General features: G+C 52.2%; 9 protein-coding genes across 9 annotated transcripts; 4 read left to right on the forward strand and 5 right to left on the reverse strand.

Moving 5' to 3' along the window:
• Positions 1 to 15: 15 nt before the first annotated feature.
• On the reverse strand, positions 16 to 1,185 carry BD324DRAFT_654096 (hypothetical protein; the record flags this gene model as incomplete). The annotated part of the gene is made up of 1 exon (XM_022018748.1): positions 16 to 1,185. One exon carries the CDS (start codon positions 1,183 to 1,185, stop codon positions 16 to 18), a length of 1,170 nt encoding a protein of 389 aa, XP_021867835.1.
• A 2,153-nt stretch (positions 1,186 to 3,338) lies between these two features.
• Positions 3,339 to 4,780, forward strand: BD324DRAFT_639619 (ribose 5-phosphate isomerase A-domain-containing protein). Its single transcript, XM_022017253.1, has 7 exons — positions 3,339 to 3,476; positions 3,551 to 3,694; positions 3,746 to 3,845; positions 3,891 to 3,987; positions 4,118 to 4,466; positions 4,517 to 4,603; positions 4,652 to 4,780. The coding sequence occupies exons 1-7, from the start codon at positions 3,441 to 3,443 to the stop codon at positions 4,742 to 4,744; spliced, it is 906 nt and encodes a 301-aa protein (XP_021867836.1). The 5' UTR covers positions 3,339 to 3,440; the 3' UTR covers positions 4,745 to 4,780.
• Positions 4,781 to 4,913: 133 nt separating this feature from the next.
• BD324DRAFT_639621 (hypothetical protein) lies at positions 4,914 to 5,913 on the forward strand. Its single transcript, XM_022017254.1, has 6 exons — positions 4,914 to 5,167; positions 5,209 to 5,293; positions 5,359 to 5,587; positions 5,641 to 5,675; positions 5,721 to 5,800; positions 5,852 to 5,913. Exons 1-6 carry the CDS (start codon positions 4,971 to 4,973, stop codon positions 5,871 to 5,873), a joined length of 648 nt encoding a protein of 215 aa, XP_021867837.1. The 5' UTR covers positions 4,914 to 4,970; the 3' UTR covers positions 5,874 to 5,913.
• On the reverse strand, positions 5,914 to 6,931 carry BD324DRAFT_639622 (SAM-dependent RNA methyltransferase; the record flags this gene model as incomplete). Its single annotated transcript, XM_022017255.1, has 6 exons — positions 6,865 to 6,931; positions 6,771 to 6,828; positions 6,276 to 6,718; positions 6,165 to 6,190; positions 6,050 to 6,101; positions 5,914 to 6,009 (listed from the first exon to the last, which is right to left on the reverse strand). The coding sequence occupies exons 1-6, from the start codon at positions 6,890 to 6,892 to the stop codon at positions 5,915 to 5,917; spliced, it is 702 nt and encodes a 233-aa protein (XP_021867838.1). The 5' UTR covers positions 6,893 to 6,931.
• Positions 6,910 to 7,721, forward strand: BD324DRAFT_277053 (acyl-CoA N-acyltransferase). The gene is made up of 3 exons (XM_022012356.1): positions 6,910 to 6,945; positions 6,999 to 7,222; positions 7,260 to 7,721. The coding sequence occupies exons 2-3, from the start codon at positions 7,220 to 7,222 to the stop codon at positions 7,650 to 7,652; spliced, it is 396 nt and encodes a 131-aa protein (XP_021867839.1). The 5' UTR covers positions 6,910 to 6,945; positions 6,999 to 7,219; the 3' UTR covers positions 7,653 to 7,721.
• Positions 7,722 to 8,398: 677 nt separating this feature from the next.
• Positions 8,399 to 9,329, reverse strand: BD324DRAFT_639625 (DASH complex subunit Duo1-domain-containing protein). The gene is made up of 4 exons (XM_022017256.1): positions 9,000 to 9,329; positions 8,841 to 8,960; positions 8,603 to 8,798; positions 8,399 to 8,544 (listed from the first exon to the last, which is right to left on the reverse strand). The coding sequence occupies exons 1-4, from the start codon at positions 9,261 to 9,263 to the stop codon at positions 8,423 to 8,425; spliced, it is 702 nt and encodes a 233-aa protein (XP_021867840.1). The 5' UTR covers positions 9,264 to 9,329; the 3' UTR covers positions 8,399 to 8,422.
• A 19-nt stretch (positions 9,330 to 9,348) lies between these two features.
• Positions 9,349 to 11,114, reverse strand: BD324DRAFT_639629 (major facilitator superfamily domain-containing protein). The gene is made up of 6 exons (XM_022017257.1): positions 10,905 to 11,114; positions 10,772 to 10,864; positions 10,588 to 10,735; positions 10,221 to 10,552; positions 10,040 to 10,181; positions 9,349 to 10,004 (listed from the first exon to the last, which is right to left on the reverse strand). Exons 1-6 carry the CDS (start codon positions 10,994 to 10,996, stop codon positions 9,381 to 9,383), a joined length of 1,431 nt encoding a protein of 476 aa, XP_021867841.1. The 5' UTR covers positions 10,997 to 11,114; the 3' UTR covers positions 9,349 to 9,380.
• Positions 11,115 to 11,231: 117 nt separating this feature from the next.
• Positions 11,232 to 12,499, reverse strand: BD324DRAFT_584972 (septin ring protein; the record flags this gene model as incomplete). Its single annotated transcript, XM_022013715.1, has 8 exons — positions 11,232 to 11,355; positions 11,393 to 11,541; positions 11,582 to 11,677; positions 11,717 to 11,824; positions 11,865 to 11,990; positions 12,030 to 12,133; positions 12,172 to 12,366; positions 12,445 to 12,499. 8 exons carry the CDS (start codon positions 12,497 to 12,499, stop codon positions 11,232 to 11,234), a joined length of 957 nt encoding a protein of 318 aa, XP_021867842.1.
• A 247-nt stretch (positions 12,500 to 12,746) lies between these two features.
• Positions 12,747 to 15,304, forward strand: BD324DRAFT_277210 (Man1-Src1p-C-terminal domain-domain-containing protein). The gene is made up of 10 exons (XM_022012357.1): positions 12,747 to 12,862; positions 12,900 to 12,913; positions 12,969 to 13,065; positions 13,105 to 13,305; positions 13,344 to 13,571; positions 13,607 to 14,455; positions 14,491 to 14,585; positions 14,621 to 14,724; positions 14,758 to 14,876; positions 14,911 to 15,304. Exons 1-10 carry the CDS (start codon positions 12,803 to 12,805, stop codon positions 15,154 to 15,156), a joined length of 2,013 nt encoding a protein of 670 aa, XP_021867843.1. The 5' UTR covers positions 12,747 to 12,802; the 3' UTR covers positions 15,157 to 15,304.
• Position 15,305: the final 1 nt, after the last annotated feature.

A 15,305-nucleotide genomic window follows, 5' to 3' on the forward strand; every position in this document is an offset into this window, starting at 1 on the left:
AATAGTCGTCTATCATCATGCCGTCTGCTGCACCTGCTGGACACCCCAGCTTTGTCTTCTTCGACCATCAATAGTGGTTCCTCGCTTGACCTTGAGATCCCAATCGTCGTGTCTCTCCTTCCACCATTTCTCTTCCTTGAGACTTCCACCCTTTGGACTTGCACGGTCATCAGGCGAGATGAACGTGATTTTCACAGGTACACTCTTCTCCTTTGGTGTCTCTGGATTCGACAAGCTCTGAACGGAAGTCGAAATCGTTGGCGAGAGATCATCCTCGACTTGATCACAATCTGACGAATGATGAGATTTAGCCGAAGCGGATGAAGATCGTCGTGACGTCGGTTTGATAGGGTTTTCAATGGGTTTAGCGAATGCGTCGAGGGAGATCTCGCCGGAGGAAACTACCGCAGCGACAGGAGGTGAAGGAATAGGGTATCGCCACGAAGGGTGAGAAGGCAGGGTGAGCATACCTCGATCACCGACGAGCGATTCGACAGCGAGTTCGTCCATTTTAACGACATTGCTGACCACTCGATCTCGTCTCCGAGATAAAAGGTTCTCCACCTCCACTTCTGATCCGAATCGACGCTTGTGCTGACTCGTGGGGAGTCTGGACACGGGTGGCTCTGCGCTCGTCATTGGCTCGAGTACCCTTCGCTTGTTTGTGAATCGTTGAGAGAGGGCGTGAACGGCAGCAGAGTCAGGTGAATGCGACGTTGTACTACCCGGTGAAAGGAATGACATGATTCCAGCGAGTGAACTCAACGATCTTCCTTTTCCGTGAGCTCGTGGATCGACTTGAGGCGCAGCCGTGAGATTTGCCTCGTGATCGTGGTCTCCTTCTTCCGAGTCCGAGGTCGAACCCATAGACTCGAAAGGAGGGAAATAAGACATGGTATCTGTATTTGGGAGTCTTGAAGGCGACTTTGCCGAGGCAGAAACGGATCGAGGGATGGGTCGACGAGAAGAAGAACCACCACCACCACCACCACCCGTTCCCACGATACAGCCTCCAGGGGAAGAAAGGCAAGTGCGAGGTGGTCTAGGTCGAGAAGGACCTCCCGTGCTGTTGCTGATATCCATCGAGTGGGAAGTTCGGGCGGCCATCATCCGTTTGGCGATAGGTGAAGAGGAAGAGGAAGCGAGTCCAGAGAGCGAGGAAGTGGATGAAATCGAGGATGACATGGTGATGAGTGACGTACAAGGGGAGAGTGGGTGAAGTGGGGGGATGATAACGCAGTGTGTGATCTCGTGAGCAAGTTGGGGGTTGTCGTGGCTTGAGTGTGTTGTTATATCGTCAAGTGGGCGTCGGTCATCGCAGTATTGTAGCAGTGTCAAGATGGTCGTGGTAAGAGTGAACGAATGGTGAACGATGCACCAAGTGTATGTGTGTATGTGTGTCACAAACCACCGCCCACTTTGCCTCCCCAATTGGCGGTCGAGGCCCAAAGTCTGGACCTTTGCCTTTTTTGATAAAAAAGAGGCGGGCCGCGGGGTGGAAAAACGGTGTGTTACGGTAGCAAAAGGGGGGGCAGGGGCCGGGTCGATGAATCGAAACCTAATAGCGATGATGATTAATTATCTGGGATATGGTAATGACGATGATTAGCTGAATCGGTGGCATGGCTTCAAGCTGGCGAGATGGAGAGGATCAAGCGATGATAACCATCGCATGCAACTTCTGCAGGAAGGCGATAAGCTGCTGACTGCTGACTGCTGCTGGTTGGATCATCTTTCGCCATGGACGCCCCATTGTGTCGCCGCTTCAATGCTGCTGCTGCGCACATTTCACACAGGAAAAAAACTGGCGCGCGCGCGCGTGTGCACACTATAAAACCCTAAACACACAGACCCAGGCCTGGACAACGGGGGGCACCGTGCTACTGCTTAAGCTGTGAAGCTGTATGACGCGGGGAGGAGACACAACAGCTAGGGCGGCGTCGCGTCGTGGCGAACACGCATAGACAACGACCTCGGGACACAGCTACCTGCATTCCATCATGCATACACAGATATAGCATCTGAGCTGGGGGGGATTGGTGGATGAGTTGCACGTCAGATTCGAGGGTCACACATATATCTCATCCGGTGGTCATTGTCTCGGATCTTCAGGGGGGAAATTCAAACACTTTGGGCGCATGGGAGTAATACAGTAGGTCTGACCAACCAGCCAGCTCTGCCTGAATGAGCTTCTCGCGGCGCGCCGGCGATCTCAGATGGGTGAAAGATAGAAGGCAGCCTTGTTCAAGGTGTGCGATGAAGCACAAAGGTTGAGTGGATCGGAGGCGGCGTCGTGAGAAAAGGCAAGGCGAGCAAGCACCGGAAGTTCTCGGTGGAACGCCGATCCCGCCACAGGAGAGGGGAGGAGGCACATCCATCATCCGCTCTGGAACTCCGGGCTGATCATCTTAGCGGGCTAGGCTTAGTCGTGCACAGTCCCGTTCGGGACTATGCAGCCTATCGATACCCGGCGCTCTGTCAAATGATCTTCTCTGCATTGGCCCTCCCGATATTTGAATACTACTTGTCTCACCAGCCTCATAGCATCCGCTGCGGACGGCGGGTTGGGACTACTGTTCAATTGCCGAGTCTATGATGTGAGCCGATTCGAATACATGGACGGTCACACCTCAGTTCTGACCTATCACTGTATTACTGCGAAATCAATCCACGCGCGCAATGTTTTGCTTGGCATTTGCCCCCCGATCGGAGTCCAATCTGTTGGTCAAAGTGTTGGTCAAGGGGATTTTTACCCGATCGGCGAATCGAATCTGTTGGTCATTCTGTTGGTTCATTCACTTCTCCTCCATAAATCTTTGCATACTGTGTCGCGACATGTGTCTCGGGTCACCAGCAGTCAGGCAGGAGCTGACACAAGTCCAAGCTATACATACATGAGTCCGAGGTGACCGTCTCCCTGAGACAGGGGCGATTTGCTTACAATTGGAACATGTCACGATTCATCGAGATGACGAGCAGCGGTGCGTCTCATGATCTGCTATGGTCACCAACGTGACACAGGTCCTGGTCCTTGCCTCCGTCAGCTTACCTATTGGATCCATTGGTAGTCGGTGAACGGGTTCGCCCGTTATATGTTCATAACCAGTTACCGTTTCCAATGTCCACCTAGACACCAGATTGATCTGATCTACGTCTGAGTCTTGAACACCATGGCCCACTTCGCACCATGTTTCGCAGCACAACAGATAGTTATGACACGATACTTGAGCAAGGTGCCAACTCGATGACAATCGAGGACACATTAGTGCCACAATTCTCGCCGTCCTCGGTTCAATCGCGCCGAGGAACCGGGTTTTGTAATCTTCACGCAATTAAAGGCTTCATCTGTATCCATACCACCGAAGGGGCACTACGTCTCATCGTCCATCTTCAGACTGCAGCGACTAGCTTGTACTCGGTCCTACAGGACGTTCTTCAGCATGGCAGCTCTACCTGGACCTCCGTCCTTTCTCGCAGTAAGTTTGGCGAGTCGAGAGTCCCTTTGAAGACCCCGTTCGATGCCTTTTGGGCTAAGCGATTCGACGTTTAGAAATTCATTCCTCCGTCTCAACCCACTACACCCGGTCGTCAATTACCCACATCCATCCCTCTGCCCGTCCTGCCAGCCGTCGAAGCCGCCAAGCGGCTAGCCGCGTTTGCAGCTGTCGATCAGAATATAGGTTTGGAGCACAAGGTGGGTCCTGCTTCTCCTGGAGCCCATCTTCGCTTACATGTACCCGAAAAGATCATTGGCGTCGGATCAGGCTCGACAGTACCCTACGTTGTGGATCGGATAGTTGCTCAAGGGCCAGCTGCAAATTCAGACAGAGTCTTCGTACCGACGAGTAAGGGCGGACCCCTGGGGTGGGCCATCGCTAAATGGATCACAGGCTTTCAATCAAAAGAACTCATCATCAAGGCGGGATTAGTACTGGGCGATGTGGACCAATATCCACGACTCGACGTAACTATTGATGGAGCCGATGAGTGAGTGATATCTGGTCCCGTCCCGTGTTACCGGTCCCACCTCATTATGATGATGGATGTCATTCGGGATGTTCTCGGGTCGTTTTTTCCCTTCGTCCCGCAAAAACTGATCCCATTGCTTCCCTCCTAGAGTCGACGACGAACTCAACTCTATCAAAGGTGGTGGAGCGTGTCAGCTACGTGAGAAAGTCTTGGCCGAAGCTGCAGATACGTGGATCATCGTTGCGGACTATCGGAAAAATTCAAAAGTCCTAGGGACGACATGGAAGAAGGGAATTCCCATCGAAGTGGTTCCTTTTGCCTATGCCACCGTCCTCCGTGACTTGGCCAAAGCGGGTGCTCCAGAGATACTGCCGGATGGAACGCCAGGTCTGACCTTACGTATGGGTAAAATGAAGGCGGGCCCAGTGATCACGGATAATGGCAATTTTGTCATTGATGCGCCGTTCCCAGTAGAGATGATGAAGGATCCGGCGGGGGTGAGTGAAAGGCGTCGCATGACCAGCAGAGAGCTGATCCAATGTCACAGCTACTCAGGAGGATAAAGATGATGACGGGTGTTGTGGAGGTCGGACTGTTCTGCGATATGGCCAAGGCGGCTTACTTTGGTAATGAGGTGGGTTCTGCCGAAAAATGCCCCGAAGCTGTCTGCTAATCTGCTCAGGATGGATCCGTCCAGATTCGTAGGGTAGACGGGTCGGTCGAGACACTCAGCTCAGTACCTGATACACCTGTGCTAGCTCAGCAGGCTGCTTAGGGATACATAGAGCTACGCGTGCATGACATCTTGACGTATGACTTGCTCGGTGTCAGATCTGAGCATTAGAAAATGGGACTCATCCTGGATTATGGCCATGATTATTTGCTAATGACCCCCGATCGGCAATTCGGCAATTGCCCCCCCCCCCCCCATACGGACGCGGCAAAACGTCTGGTCTCCTCCACCTCCTCACTCACCACTTTCGACATCATCTCCATCGACCATGGCGCTTCCTAGATCACTCTCGTTTCAACGTCTCGGGTCAGGTCCTCAAGTGCTTGAAGTGTACCTCTGTCCGACGTGTCCGTTTTCAGGGAAGATAGCCAGAGCATTATCGGCAAATGTCCTCCCGTTGATCACGAAAGGTGGAAAATACGAGGGCAGAGTCAGTCTTATTCCCAGACTGTACCCTCAGCCATTGTACGTAGGCCTGAGGAAAAGAAGTCAAGCTGAATCATCAGCCACTATACCGCTCAATTCCAATGTGAAGCTCTCGTTTGGATCGGTACAAAGTACCCTGAGCTCTACTGGGACTATTTCCTCCAGGCAGGTCACCTAATTCAGCTCCAAATTGTGAAAAAGGCTGCGGCGCTGACACGTCCACTATCCAGATCTACGAACACATTGAAGAGTTCGGAAATGTCCCTGCTCAAAATATGACGCCTCTCCAGACTCGTGAAAAGCTTTTCTCGATCGCTCAGACGTTGCTGGAGAAGAACGGCAAGCTCAAAGGTCCCGCTTCGCAAGTTCATGCGTCCTTTATGGATTCTGCGGATGCCGTCAAGCGAAAGGCTGGAGATGAGTACGCGAAGGCTGTCGAGGCAATGCTCAAGTCTGGAGGTGAGTGCGCTGTGAGTAACGTGTCTCCTAGTGCAGTGGCTGACCTAGCACAGTCAAATTGGGTCGTCAGAACGGGATCCACGTTACAGTGAGCTCCGCGGGATTGATCGACAGCGCCTCGCTGACAGTTCAGCCCACCGTCTTGTTCGACGGGATCCGAGATGACTTTGTCTCTTCCAGCTGGGGCAAAGAAGAATGGGAGGACTACCTCGCGTAAGTCACCTCGATTCGGGTTCTGCGGGACATTGCTGACGATTGCATCAGGAAGAAGATGCAGGGCATCTGAATCTTCACTAGAGCAATTGATTATGCATGAACACGTGTTTTCTAAAACTCATCGATAGTCCTATCGAGATCTGCTTTGAGGTGTTCCTTCATTCCCGGCGGCAAGATGGGCTCGCCCTTATCATCTGAGACATAGCCTAGGGATTGTCAGTTGGGACACGTTAAGAAACAACGCACGGAATGGCATTTCGATGGATTCTTTCTTGTTGAATGAAATTGTGGGGAAATCCTGTCAATGTCATCAGCAGGATATTCATGGCCATGACGTGACATAACAGGAGGCCAGACATACGATATACGGGATTTCGTCTAGCTCGACTGAGAGAACGTCAGTGAAGGCGCACAAGATACCGCAATGTCGCCTAAGACGACATGCTCTGCTGGCTTGAGCACAGAGACTCACTTCCATCCTCCACGACCTTCTTTGTCACACCCACAGCGGTGTCCGTCGTCATCTGCTTGGGTCCCAAGTGTCTCCCTTCGAAGCCCAATTTCCTCAATTCCGCCGTCCTATCTCTAGGCGGATCATCCCCCAAAATCCCTCCGTACAGGAAACAATCGAATATCTCTGCGTCCTCCGGTGCCAGCACCTTGGTAGCTCTTGGATCAAGCAAGCATACGCGAGAGAAAGCTATCTTGTCCGTCGACGAGGCCGGGGCGGAGGCGGAAGCGGAAGCGGAAGATGAAGTATCGACCAACGACATGATCGGTTCGGTGTGAGCGTGAGCTTTACCTGATTCCGGGTGATGCGCAAGGGATGACCTGAGTGCTGGGATGGAAGAGGCAGAAAGAGATGTGAATCGAAGCCGGGAAGATGGTCCAATCAAGGTCAACATATGGGCGTACCTGAGACTGAATGAGTCCCAGCTTCTCCACATATATATATATGTAGACTCACTCCAGCTCCACCCATCGAGGAAGAGCTTTTGTCTGCTCATCATCCTCTTCCATATGTTCTGCAACGTCAGCCAGCGTATACATAGCGGGCTCACCAATGACATAGTCGAATGATTTGGGCATGGCGAACGTCGTGACGAAGTCAAATATCCAAGTTGGATGGATCCCTAATCTTCGTGCGCTCTCACTTTTCCAAACTTTTGGGTGCGGCTGAGACATTTTTTCCGAGATTCAACCGGAACGAGTCGAGATCTTATCTAGGTGAGTTGATTGATCCTGGTGTCAGAACTGTACATTTCAGGAGGAGGCAAGGCCGTGTTAGGGTGAACGGACAGTAACCTTCGCCATGATCAATGACTTGACCCCAGCTTTCAATTTCCGTCAAGCCACTGTGGATGATGCCGAGGCGGTCGCCAGCCTCATCGCTCGGGTCTGGACGAAACACTTTGGATGGTCTGTCCCTGCTGCCGATCTCGAAGTTCATCTCCAGACGAAACTCTCTACAGAGAGCATCGGGAAATCCATATCGAGCCCAGATGAGAGGTTTCTCATCGTCACGGATGACGGAGAGAAAGTCGCTGGAGTCGCTCAATTGATCTTCAACTCCAGGGAAGCATGTCTGACCCTCCCTCATCCCGTCGAATTGAATAGACTATACATCGAGGATGAGTACCATGGGAGTGGAATAGCTGGGGAATTGGTAAATAAGGCTTCAGAGATGGCCAGGGAGAATGGCGGTGGATCATTATGGCTCGGCGTATGGGAGAACAATGCTCGAGCCAAGAGGTTTTACGAAAAGATGGGGTTCAAGACGGTGGGAGAGCACACATTCATGGTCGGAGAGAATGTCAGGAGGGATTGGGTCATGGAAAAACCGATATAGAGTTTTCGACACCTCGCTGCATACGCCAATCGTTGTACCTCGATATGCCCTCTAGACTGGGCGCGCACGACTTCGCGCGCACTTTTTGGCTCCGGTAGAGGAAGGCTGGCTTCACACCCGAAGTCAATGGCCCGTGTATCATCGTCGCGACGGTACCAGCTTCGAGTACTTTTCCCACGTATTATCGCTAGACTTGAATGCTGTAATCCATTCTTCGATCAAGTCGTTATACGATCCGATATCCTTACTCGGAGGGATGCCAAGCAATGAATGAGGTCCGCTGACGCCCCCTAGACATGCTGCATTGGGACAATCGGAGATCTCTTGTTTGATGTTCCCATATTCCCATGTCCCGATATTGGTCGAAGGATTGAGAAGGCTCGTCAAGACCTGCTTCAACCTACCATTACTCGAGTTTCGACCTTTCGTATGGTCAGTCAACATATGAAGGGAGATCGCTCGTGCAAGGCTCGCCCGGTCATCATCAGAAAGAACAGACATTGTGCAGTGTGATATGAAGTAATGGGGGAGTAGAATGAGCCGGGGAGAGCGCCTACTTTACATAAGTTTATGAGCAGATTCGGTGGAGATTGAAAGAGCTTTCTCTATCGTCAGGGGTGAATGGAGCCCTTCCTGGATGTCAAAGGATCTCAGATAGGCCCTTCGCGACGAACGAGCTGCCATTGAATGAAAGTGACAAGGATTGGTTCCGGGACGTGTGTGTCACTGTGGAGTATCTTCGTCCAAACAGAAGCACCCAAATACATTTCCTATGTCGCTTTCCGAGGTCCATACCCACTACTTCTCACACTGGCATATTTTCCACCGAGTCCGTCCGAAGGTTTCCGGATCCCAGAAGAAGCCGACGTAGTCCTGGACGGAGGTGGGCCTCCTAAGGGTCGGATTTGATCTTAGTTGAATATCGCACCAACGATCAGGCCTGAGCTCACCTCTACCACGCGAAGGTATCCTTGATCCACCTCTTCCCAACGTCCCTAGATCCTTTGCCTTGTCTTGAGATGCGACTACCGCCGCTTTACGCTCCTCTGCCAGCTTGGCCGCTTCAGCTTTCCGCTCAGGTTCGAGAGCCGCGGCGGCCTCTGCAACCCTTTGAGCCTGTTGCTCCGCTTCGATAGCGGCATCGTCCTGCGTCTTAGCAACCCCGTTTCTTGCTATTCGCGAACTCACATCCTGTGCGCCTGTCCATGCTGAATTGAGTATCAATCGCTGAGCATGTTCCGTTTGACCGAGCAAAGCCGTATAGTTATCGAGCAGAGCGTGCGTTTCCCTCACTCGCGTTTGGAGTCGCTATCCTATCAGCCAGAACTACACAGGGACGTAACAAACCAAATTGTGCCCTCTAGCAGCTTCTAAAGCCCCTAGAAACCCATCGAATACCTCGTTCATCTGCTTGAGTTCGTACAAGCTCTCTCTCAGCACATCGTCACGGCTAGACGATTGGCCATCCTGATCTCCGCGTGGGAGGAAAGAGAATCGAGATTTCGAGCCTGAGGCATGGCTCTGTGGTGAATCTGCGATGGATAGATCAGATAATAGGTTGGTCGTGTCCTCAGCACCGTGCTTGAATGTAGGGAGTAGAGGCGAGTCCATGCTGCTGAATGACAGGGTTTGCGATCAATGTTCAAATAAGAAGCAAGTGGTAAATGGGAAAAAAAGGGACGCGACGCGTCGTTCGCTCAAGTGGCAATAATAATTAATATAGACTGGCTATAAATCCCTCCATGCTATACTCAGGAAGACGATCCAGACGATCGCTACAAAGCCTATGCAGCATGAGAAAAACAAGACACTCCGAGCTCTCTCTTGGAGCCTCTGCGATGTACCTGTCGTGCCATCGTCCAGCGGCACAGGGCTATCACATTCATCCTCGTCCTCCGCCTGACCATCCCCCTCTAGGGGTATCGGTGCGTACGCCTGTTTCCGTTTCCATCCATCGAATCGCCAAAGCCCTAGGGCACAGGCCAGCTGGAGCAAATTGATGAGCCAGAACGTCCTGAGTAAGACTTGTCCACCCATTCGCTCTGTGGGGTCTTTGACTTTGGCATGATCGAGCCAAACTCCAGCGAGTGTCTGAGACAGTGACGACGAGGCCATTTCCATACTTTTGTGCAGGCCCAACCCGAGAGGTACGAGATGAGATGGAAGAATTCGCGGGACGAGAATGACGAGTAGTAGCGTCGCTGAGCCGTGACCTAGGGCGAAGAGAACCATCCCGGGCCAAGGTGTCGAAAAAGGTATTGAGAGATAAGTGTACCCGGACAAGGTGAGGATGGAGGAAGTGATAATCAATGGGATTGTTCGATTCGATGCGGAATCCGTAAGACGACCGATCTGGTCTCAGCGAGCGTCAGATCCTCCAGACTCACAATGGGGTACAGGACGATGGCTCCGGCGAGGAGAACAGACGCTTGATAAGAGGCGATTTGTTCAGAGACACTGTATCGATGTTGTATGAGGTCGGCAGAAAGATGGAGAAAAGGCTGCCAGATACTCCCGGCAAGTAAGTTTCTGGGTGTCAGCTCAAGTTGCAAGTGCCTTCTTTCTCACAGAAAGATATAGACCCAATAAACATCTCCAAAGACGTCGATACCGGGCCAAGAGACATTGCGAGCGGGATGGTGGCCTCCGAGACGGATGAGGTTGATGACGAAGCTGACGATGCAGAGAGCGACCGCGACGATAAAGGGGGCAGTGTCACCGTACTTGTCTGCGAGGGGTAACGAGACGATAGAAGAGAGGAAGGAGGCGGATTTGCCTGAAACGAGACCGAGAGCTAGTGAAAAGCCGAGATGGTGAGAGGCGGATAGATGGGAGAGCAAAGTTTCTTGGACTACCATGAGTGGTGTCAAGCCTAAGCCAAAGATGAACAGGCCGATGGACTGCATAAGTTAAAGTCAAGAATGATTCATCTCACCATGAGAACGAGATGACTTGTGGCTACGCCGAGAAGGAGGATGAGTTGACCTAAAAGAACGCATCCGGTCGTGACGATGGAGCTGGGCGCAGTGCCAAAGCGAGAGACAAGAATTCCACCGACAAGTGGGGTCCATGTCGAGTTGAGACTAGCATTCAGCGCTGAGTGGATAAGACGGACTCACTTGAATGACGCGATGAGAAGGGAGAATTGACTATTAGAGGTTCCGAGATCACGATGTAAGCGAGATTTCAGAGGACCAAGGAGGTACGCTCCGCTGATGGTCAGCCCCTTCCCCCGTCAATGCTTCTTCTCACAAATGACTGCCGACGGACAGAAGGCAGACACATATTAGTGCACCAAGTGTCGAGCGTCTATTGACACCAGGGTCCGGTGGCCCGGGACCCATTGGGGAAAGAGATTATTGACGATGAGTGTTGACAAATGTCCGATGGACCGGAAGATAGAAAATGGGAAGAGATGTAGGGGTCGCCCGATTTGCAGACACAAGTCTGCTTCTGCCCAACACTCTCGCACATGGCGCATATCAATGCATGGATCGATCGTCAAAATACTCATGTACAGCGTGAAAAATAGCATAAAATTATTGAATAGTCTCTGGTGATGACTGGCTAGAGGCTCGTCTAAGCCGGAGCAGATTGCTGCTGCTGTTTGGCAGACGACTCCTTCAAGGCCAACAGTTGCTTCGACCTGAATGTCTCATAGTGAATCTGCGCCGTCGTTTCGATCAAATCTTGCAGATGTGTCCTGCGTGTGAGCCGAGTTCAAGACTTGGACGCCTCACCTGGTGAGAAAGTTGCGTAGGTAGACAAACTCGCAATGCCTCTCATCTTCCACATTGATCACTCCCCATCTGTTCTTCCGTCCTCGGACCGACTTGCCATCGATCACGACGTTGCGCTCCGAGCCCACGACCGCGAATGGAAGCATGGACTAGGAGTCAGCGCGTCGTGTACGTTCCCCATAGACCTACCCGAATTCTCTGGTTGAGCTGCAGCTCCTCATCATCATTCTCCTCAGCGTCAAAAGGGTAGAGACGGACTTGATGGTGCTGTAGCTCGGCCATGATCTGGTACTCAGCGAAGGTCCTCGGGAGATTTTCTCTCACCCGCTCTTTGAACAGTGCCCTCTCCTCCAGAGTCATCGAGTCGGCCTTTGCAATGACGGGTACGACATTGACCACATCGGTGAGTTTTTTCAGCACCACAATGTCAATCTGTCAATTTAGCAATGGATTCGACCCGCCACCGACTCACAGGCTTGAGGGTATGACCTGTAGGATTGATAAAGAACAAGCAGCAGTGAACTCGAGTATCGGGAATGTAGCGATCACGCATGGCTGTAAGCTCTTTACGCAGGTACGCAGAGTGTTGGTCTTTGATCTGAACCATTAGCTGAGCTCAATAGGCGTCAAAACTCACGTGTTTGATGATGGGATCCCAGCAGCCTTCGTTATTGATCAAGTCTCCGTATCCAGGAGTATCAATGATGTTGAGCTTGAGCTTGACACCGTTTTCAGAGATGACTATGGTGTCAGCTCAAATGACAGCTGGATGGCCTCACTGTGTGATTGAGCGTGTATCTCAGTGGTCGATGGGGAGACAGCCTCTGGCTCAATACGTCCTTTCGATTCGACGAGATGGGAGGCAAAGAGTGTATTGATGAGGGTTGATTTACCGAGACCGGTCTGACCGACGACCATGACGTTGAATTGAAATCCACGTTTCAACAGCTTGTGCTCGATCTGACGAGTGATGGCTAATACGGACAACGAATCAATCAGTCAAGCTCGTCCTCGTCGCGACCAGCTTCGATGGCTGCTCTGCACGGACTCACTGTCGAATCCAACGTAGGATCCTGCTTGGACCTCGATGGGTGCGTTCGGTGTCATGACGGCGGCCATGGCGAGAGGACCAATAGGTATAATGCTAGATGGAGAGATTTCAAGACGACACACAAAGCACCGAACGAGGGGTTCTTGCACAGTGCTAGACACTTGTCGCTCGCTCGCTGCGTTGCAGGTGCGGATAACGCGGAATGGCGGCCGCGGGCGCACTGTGAGCTTCTGGGATAAAATGGAAATTAAATCCTAAATAGTAGATTAATGAAATATTCTTGAAACGCGCCGCATCCCAACAGTCAACCATCGTCGAGTTTGTTTGTATCAACATTGTTGTTCACTTCCTCACAAATCATGAGCGTCCCACCATCAGACGTGTATCTGCAACCAGACTTTGATGGATCTTCCCTCAAGGTGAGTGTACTCGTCATCTTCATCGCTGACAATCAAGGTCGCGCAATTGCGGTTAGTCTCGTGACTCTCTGTCCCTCACGAGCCCCCTAACTCACTTCCTACTCAGCGGGATTCTCCTCCAACATGACATTAGCCTTCCGCCATCGGCGAAAAAAGCTGATCTAGTCGCGGCTTTCGAGTCTCAAGTCCAAGCTCGCGCATCAGTCAGTCGAGTTTCCCGAGTGCACTCCTGATAGAAGCAGGAACTCAATCAGTCTGCCAAACCATCAAGCAAAGGCATCGTCAGGGTCAAAGATGGAAAGCAGGTGGAAGGCACGACGGAATCAGAGGCGTCCTCCGATGAACAGCCCAAGAGAGCTCGTGGACGACCGAAGAAATCTACAGGCGTATCGGTCGAGATCCCCGTACCGCGCAGGACCAGACGTACAGAATCAATGACACCCGTGAGTTTTGAAGGGAAAGACACCTCGCTTATATCAAGGCTCGAACATCGCCGCCCGATAGCCCTGCCGTGGAGGCGGAGGAGGAGGAGGAACCAGCGATTCATATTTCCGTTGAACAGACTCCCCGTGCTAAAGTGAAGAGTGACACTGAGGAGAGCAAGAAGCCCAAGACTCCTCGTCGATCAGAGGATAGTGGATTCTCAGACTATAATCCATTTCAGAGTGGAGGGGAAGAGGGAAGTGATCGAGAAAAGCGACGGAGAAAGGTGAGTCTCCATCAGCTCGTCAATGCTGACGGCAGTCTTCCGCTGGCGTTTCCGCCAAGAAGCCAACTCAACCGAGGTATTCTGAGCCTGCCCCTCGAAGCGACACACCTTCACTCAAGCGCGTTGGACCGAGCAAAGATAGTCTGAAAACTCCGCCAAGGGACCAGACCGACTCAGTCGGAAAGACTCCATCCAAGACCCCATCAAAGATCGCTAAACCCAGTATCGCGACGCGACCAGCACCTCCAGCCGGAGCACCACCCGTGGACAATCGACCTCCTCTGATCGCTATCCCCCTTACCATGCTCTTCCTCATCTTGATGAGCTCGATCACGGGTTGGCAAAAAGCGTCTCAAGAGATCGGTTTCTGCGACACTGGGTCCTCAACGAATAATCTTCTCCTTGCAAGGACCGCCGCAATAGAGGCTGCCAATTCATGTATTGCTCGTCGCACGGCTCAGGCTCTGGATGACCCATCAGCGCCTCGGGTTGAATGCGATGTTTCTGCTCTACCCCTTTTGCCCTTCATCCCACGCCCTTCGACTTGTGCCCCCTGCCCTCAACATGCTGCCTGTGCAAACGGGCGATTCTATGGCTGCAAACATGAATACGTCTACTCGGAGAACCCGCTTGGCGAGGTATTCTCCGCTCTCAACGGCATGCCCTTCTTCGGGCCACGGGCTTTCCCCCCAACTTGTCGACCTGATACAGTCAGGAAGAGGTTGATCGGGACCCTAGCAAAGGAGATGGAAAAGGACCTGGCCCGAGGTCGGGGTGCGATCGTGTGTGCTGGTTACGGTGCCGAGGATGGACGCAGAGGCCCGGGCGAAAGATTTGGCCTTGAAGAGAGCAAACTCAAAGCTCGGTACTTTAACCGACGAGACGTGAGCTAGCGTGTTGATCAGTACTGACCAGATAGCCCAAATTCACCCCAGAGCAATTCTCAGAGATCTACGACGCGGCATTGGCGGATCTTGTCGAGCACGATGATGTGATCGAGTCGATCGATGCTGAGTGAGTAGTTCGATTGATCGTGCTGATCAGTCTAGTGGCCGGTCATGGTACACATCCGCGCGGCCAGAATTCAACCTTTCGTGCAAGATTAAATTGGCTGTATTCAGTCTCTTTCGGAAATGGCGGTCTCAGCTGATAGGTGAGGACATATTGGGGGCAACGCTCACGGCAGGTTCTGGCATTGTCTTGGTCATCATCTCCTATCTTCGATCAACACTGCGTCACCGACGCGCTGAAAAATATCAGGCCGAAGAGCTGGTGCAAGTCGTCCTCAAGCGACTTCAAGATCAGGCGAGTTCACTGGTAGAGCTCCGCTGATAATTAGGAATCACTGCATTACACCGATCCTGTCACCACACCGAACCCTTTCATCCCGCCTACCCAATTGCGAGACCTAGTCTTACCGCCAAAAGGCTCGTCGAATTCTCGAACGAGGTTATGGCAACGGGTTCAGGACCTCGTCGAGGCCAATGCAAACGTATCTGTGAGAGAGCAAGAGGTCAAAGGGGAGATCTGGAAAACGTGGGAATGGGCAGGTGTTGGTGAACAGCGCCGTGTGTCGTTTGAGTAGTGTCTACGGTGTCATGCAGCATTAGGCGGAGACTGGGAAGACGAGCCGATTGCGCGGCGTCGGCGGCCAGAGGGAGTCTGCTACCGTCGAAGGGGGCTTATGACCAGAGGCACCACATTTATGATCATACCATGCGGCGTTCGCCGACT

Source organism: Kockovaella imperatae, assembly GCF_002102565.1.
Source record: "Kockovaella imperatae strain NRRL Y-17943 chromosome Unknown BD324scaffold_20, whole genome shotgun sequence".
Classification (NCBI taxonomy): Eukaryota; Fungi; Basidiomycota; class Tremellomycetes; order Tremellales; family Cuniculitremaceae; genus Kockovaella; species Kockovaella imperatae.

Bases quoted from the DNA above. Each gene is read 5' to 3' on its own strand.
- BD324DRAFT_639619 (XM_022017253.1), top strand. From the start codon at position 3,441: ATGGCAGCTCTACCTGGACCTCCGTCCTTTCTCGCA. The intron at 3,477-3,550 runs GTAAGTTTGGCG...TTCGACGTTTAG, and splicing joins GACCTCCGTCCTTTCTCGCA to AAATTCATTCCTCCGTCTCA. The intron at 3,988-4,117 runs GTGAGTGATATC...CTTCCCTCCTAG, and splicing joins ACTATTGATGGAGCCGATGA to AGTCGACGACGAACTCAACT.
- BD324DRAFT_639621 (XM_022017254.1), top strand. From the start codon at position 4,971: ATGGCGCTTCCTAGATCACTCTCGTTTCAACGTCTCGGGTCAGGTCCT. The intron at 5,294-5,358 runs GCAGGTCACCTA...TCCACTATCCAG, and splicing joins ACTGGGACTATTTCCTCCAG to ATCTACGAACACATTGAAGA. The intron at 5,801-5,851 runs GTAAGTCACCTC...CGATTGCATCAG, and splicing joins GAATGGGAGGACTACCTCGC to GAAGAAGATGCAGGGCATCT.
- BD324DRAFT_639625 (XM_022017256.1), bottom strand. From the start codon at position 9,263: ATGGACTCGCCTCTACTCCCTACATTCAAGCACGGTGCTGAGGACACG. The intron at 8,961-8,999 runs GTTTGTTACGTC...CTGATAGGATAG, and splicing joins CTGCTAGAGGGCACAATTTG to CGACTCCAAACGCGAGTGAG. The intron at 8,799-8,840 runs GTGAGTTCGCGA...GCTAAGACGCAG, and splicing joins CATGGACAGGCGCACAGGAT to GACGATGCCGCTATCGAAGC.
- BD324DRAFT_639629 (XM_022017257.1), bottom strand. From the start codon at position 10,996: ATGGGTCCCGGGCCACCGGACCCTGGTGTCAATAGACGCTCGACACTT. The intron at 10,865-10,904 runs GTGAGAAGAAGC...GCTGACCATCAG, and splicing joins CTGTCCGTCGGCAGTCATTT to CGGAGCGTACCTCCTTGGTC. The intron at 10,005-10,039 runs GTGAGTCTGGAG...CGCTGAGACCAG, and splicing joins CCATCGTCCTGTACCCCATT to ATCGGTCGTCTTACGGATTC.
- BD324DRAFT_277210 (XM_022012357.1), top strand. From the start codon at position 12,803: ATGAGCGTCCCACCATCAGACGTGTATCTGCAACCAGACTTTGATGGA. The intron at 13,306-13,343 runs GTGAGTTTTGAA...GCTTATATCAAG, and splicing joins GTACAGAATCAATGACACCC to GCTCGAACATCGCCGCCCGA. The intron at 14,456-14,490 runs GTGAGCTAGCGT...CTGACCAGATAG, and splicing joins GGTACTTTAACCGACGAGAC to CCCAAATTCACCCCAGAGCA.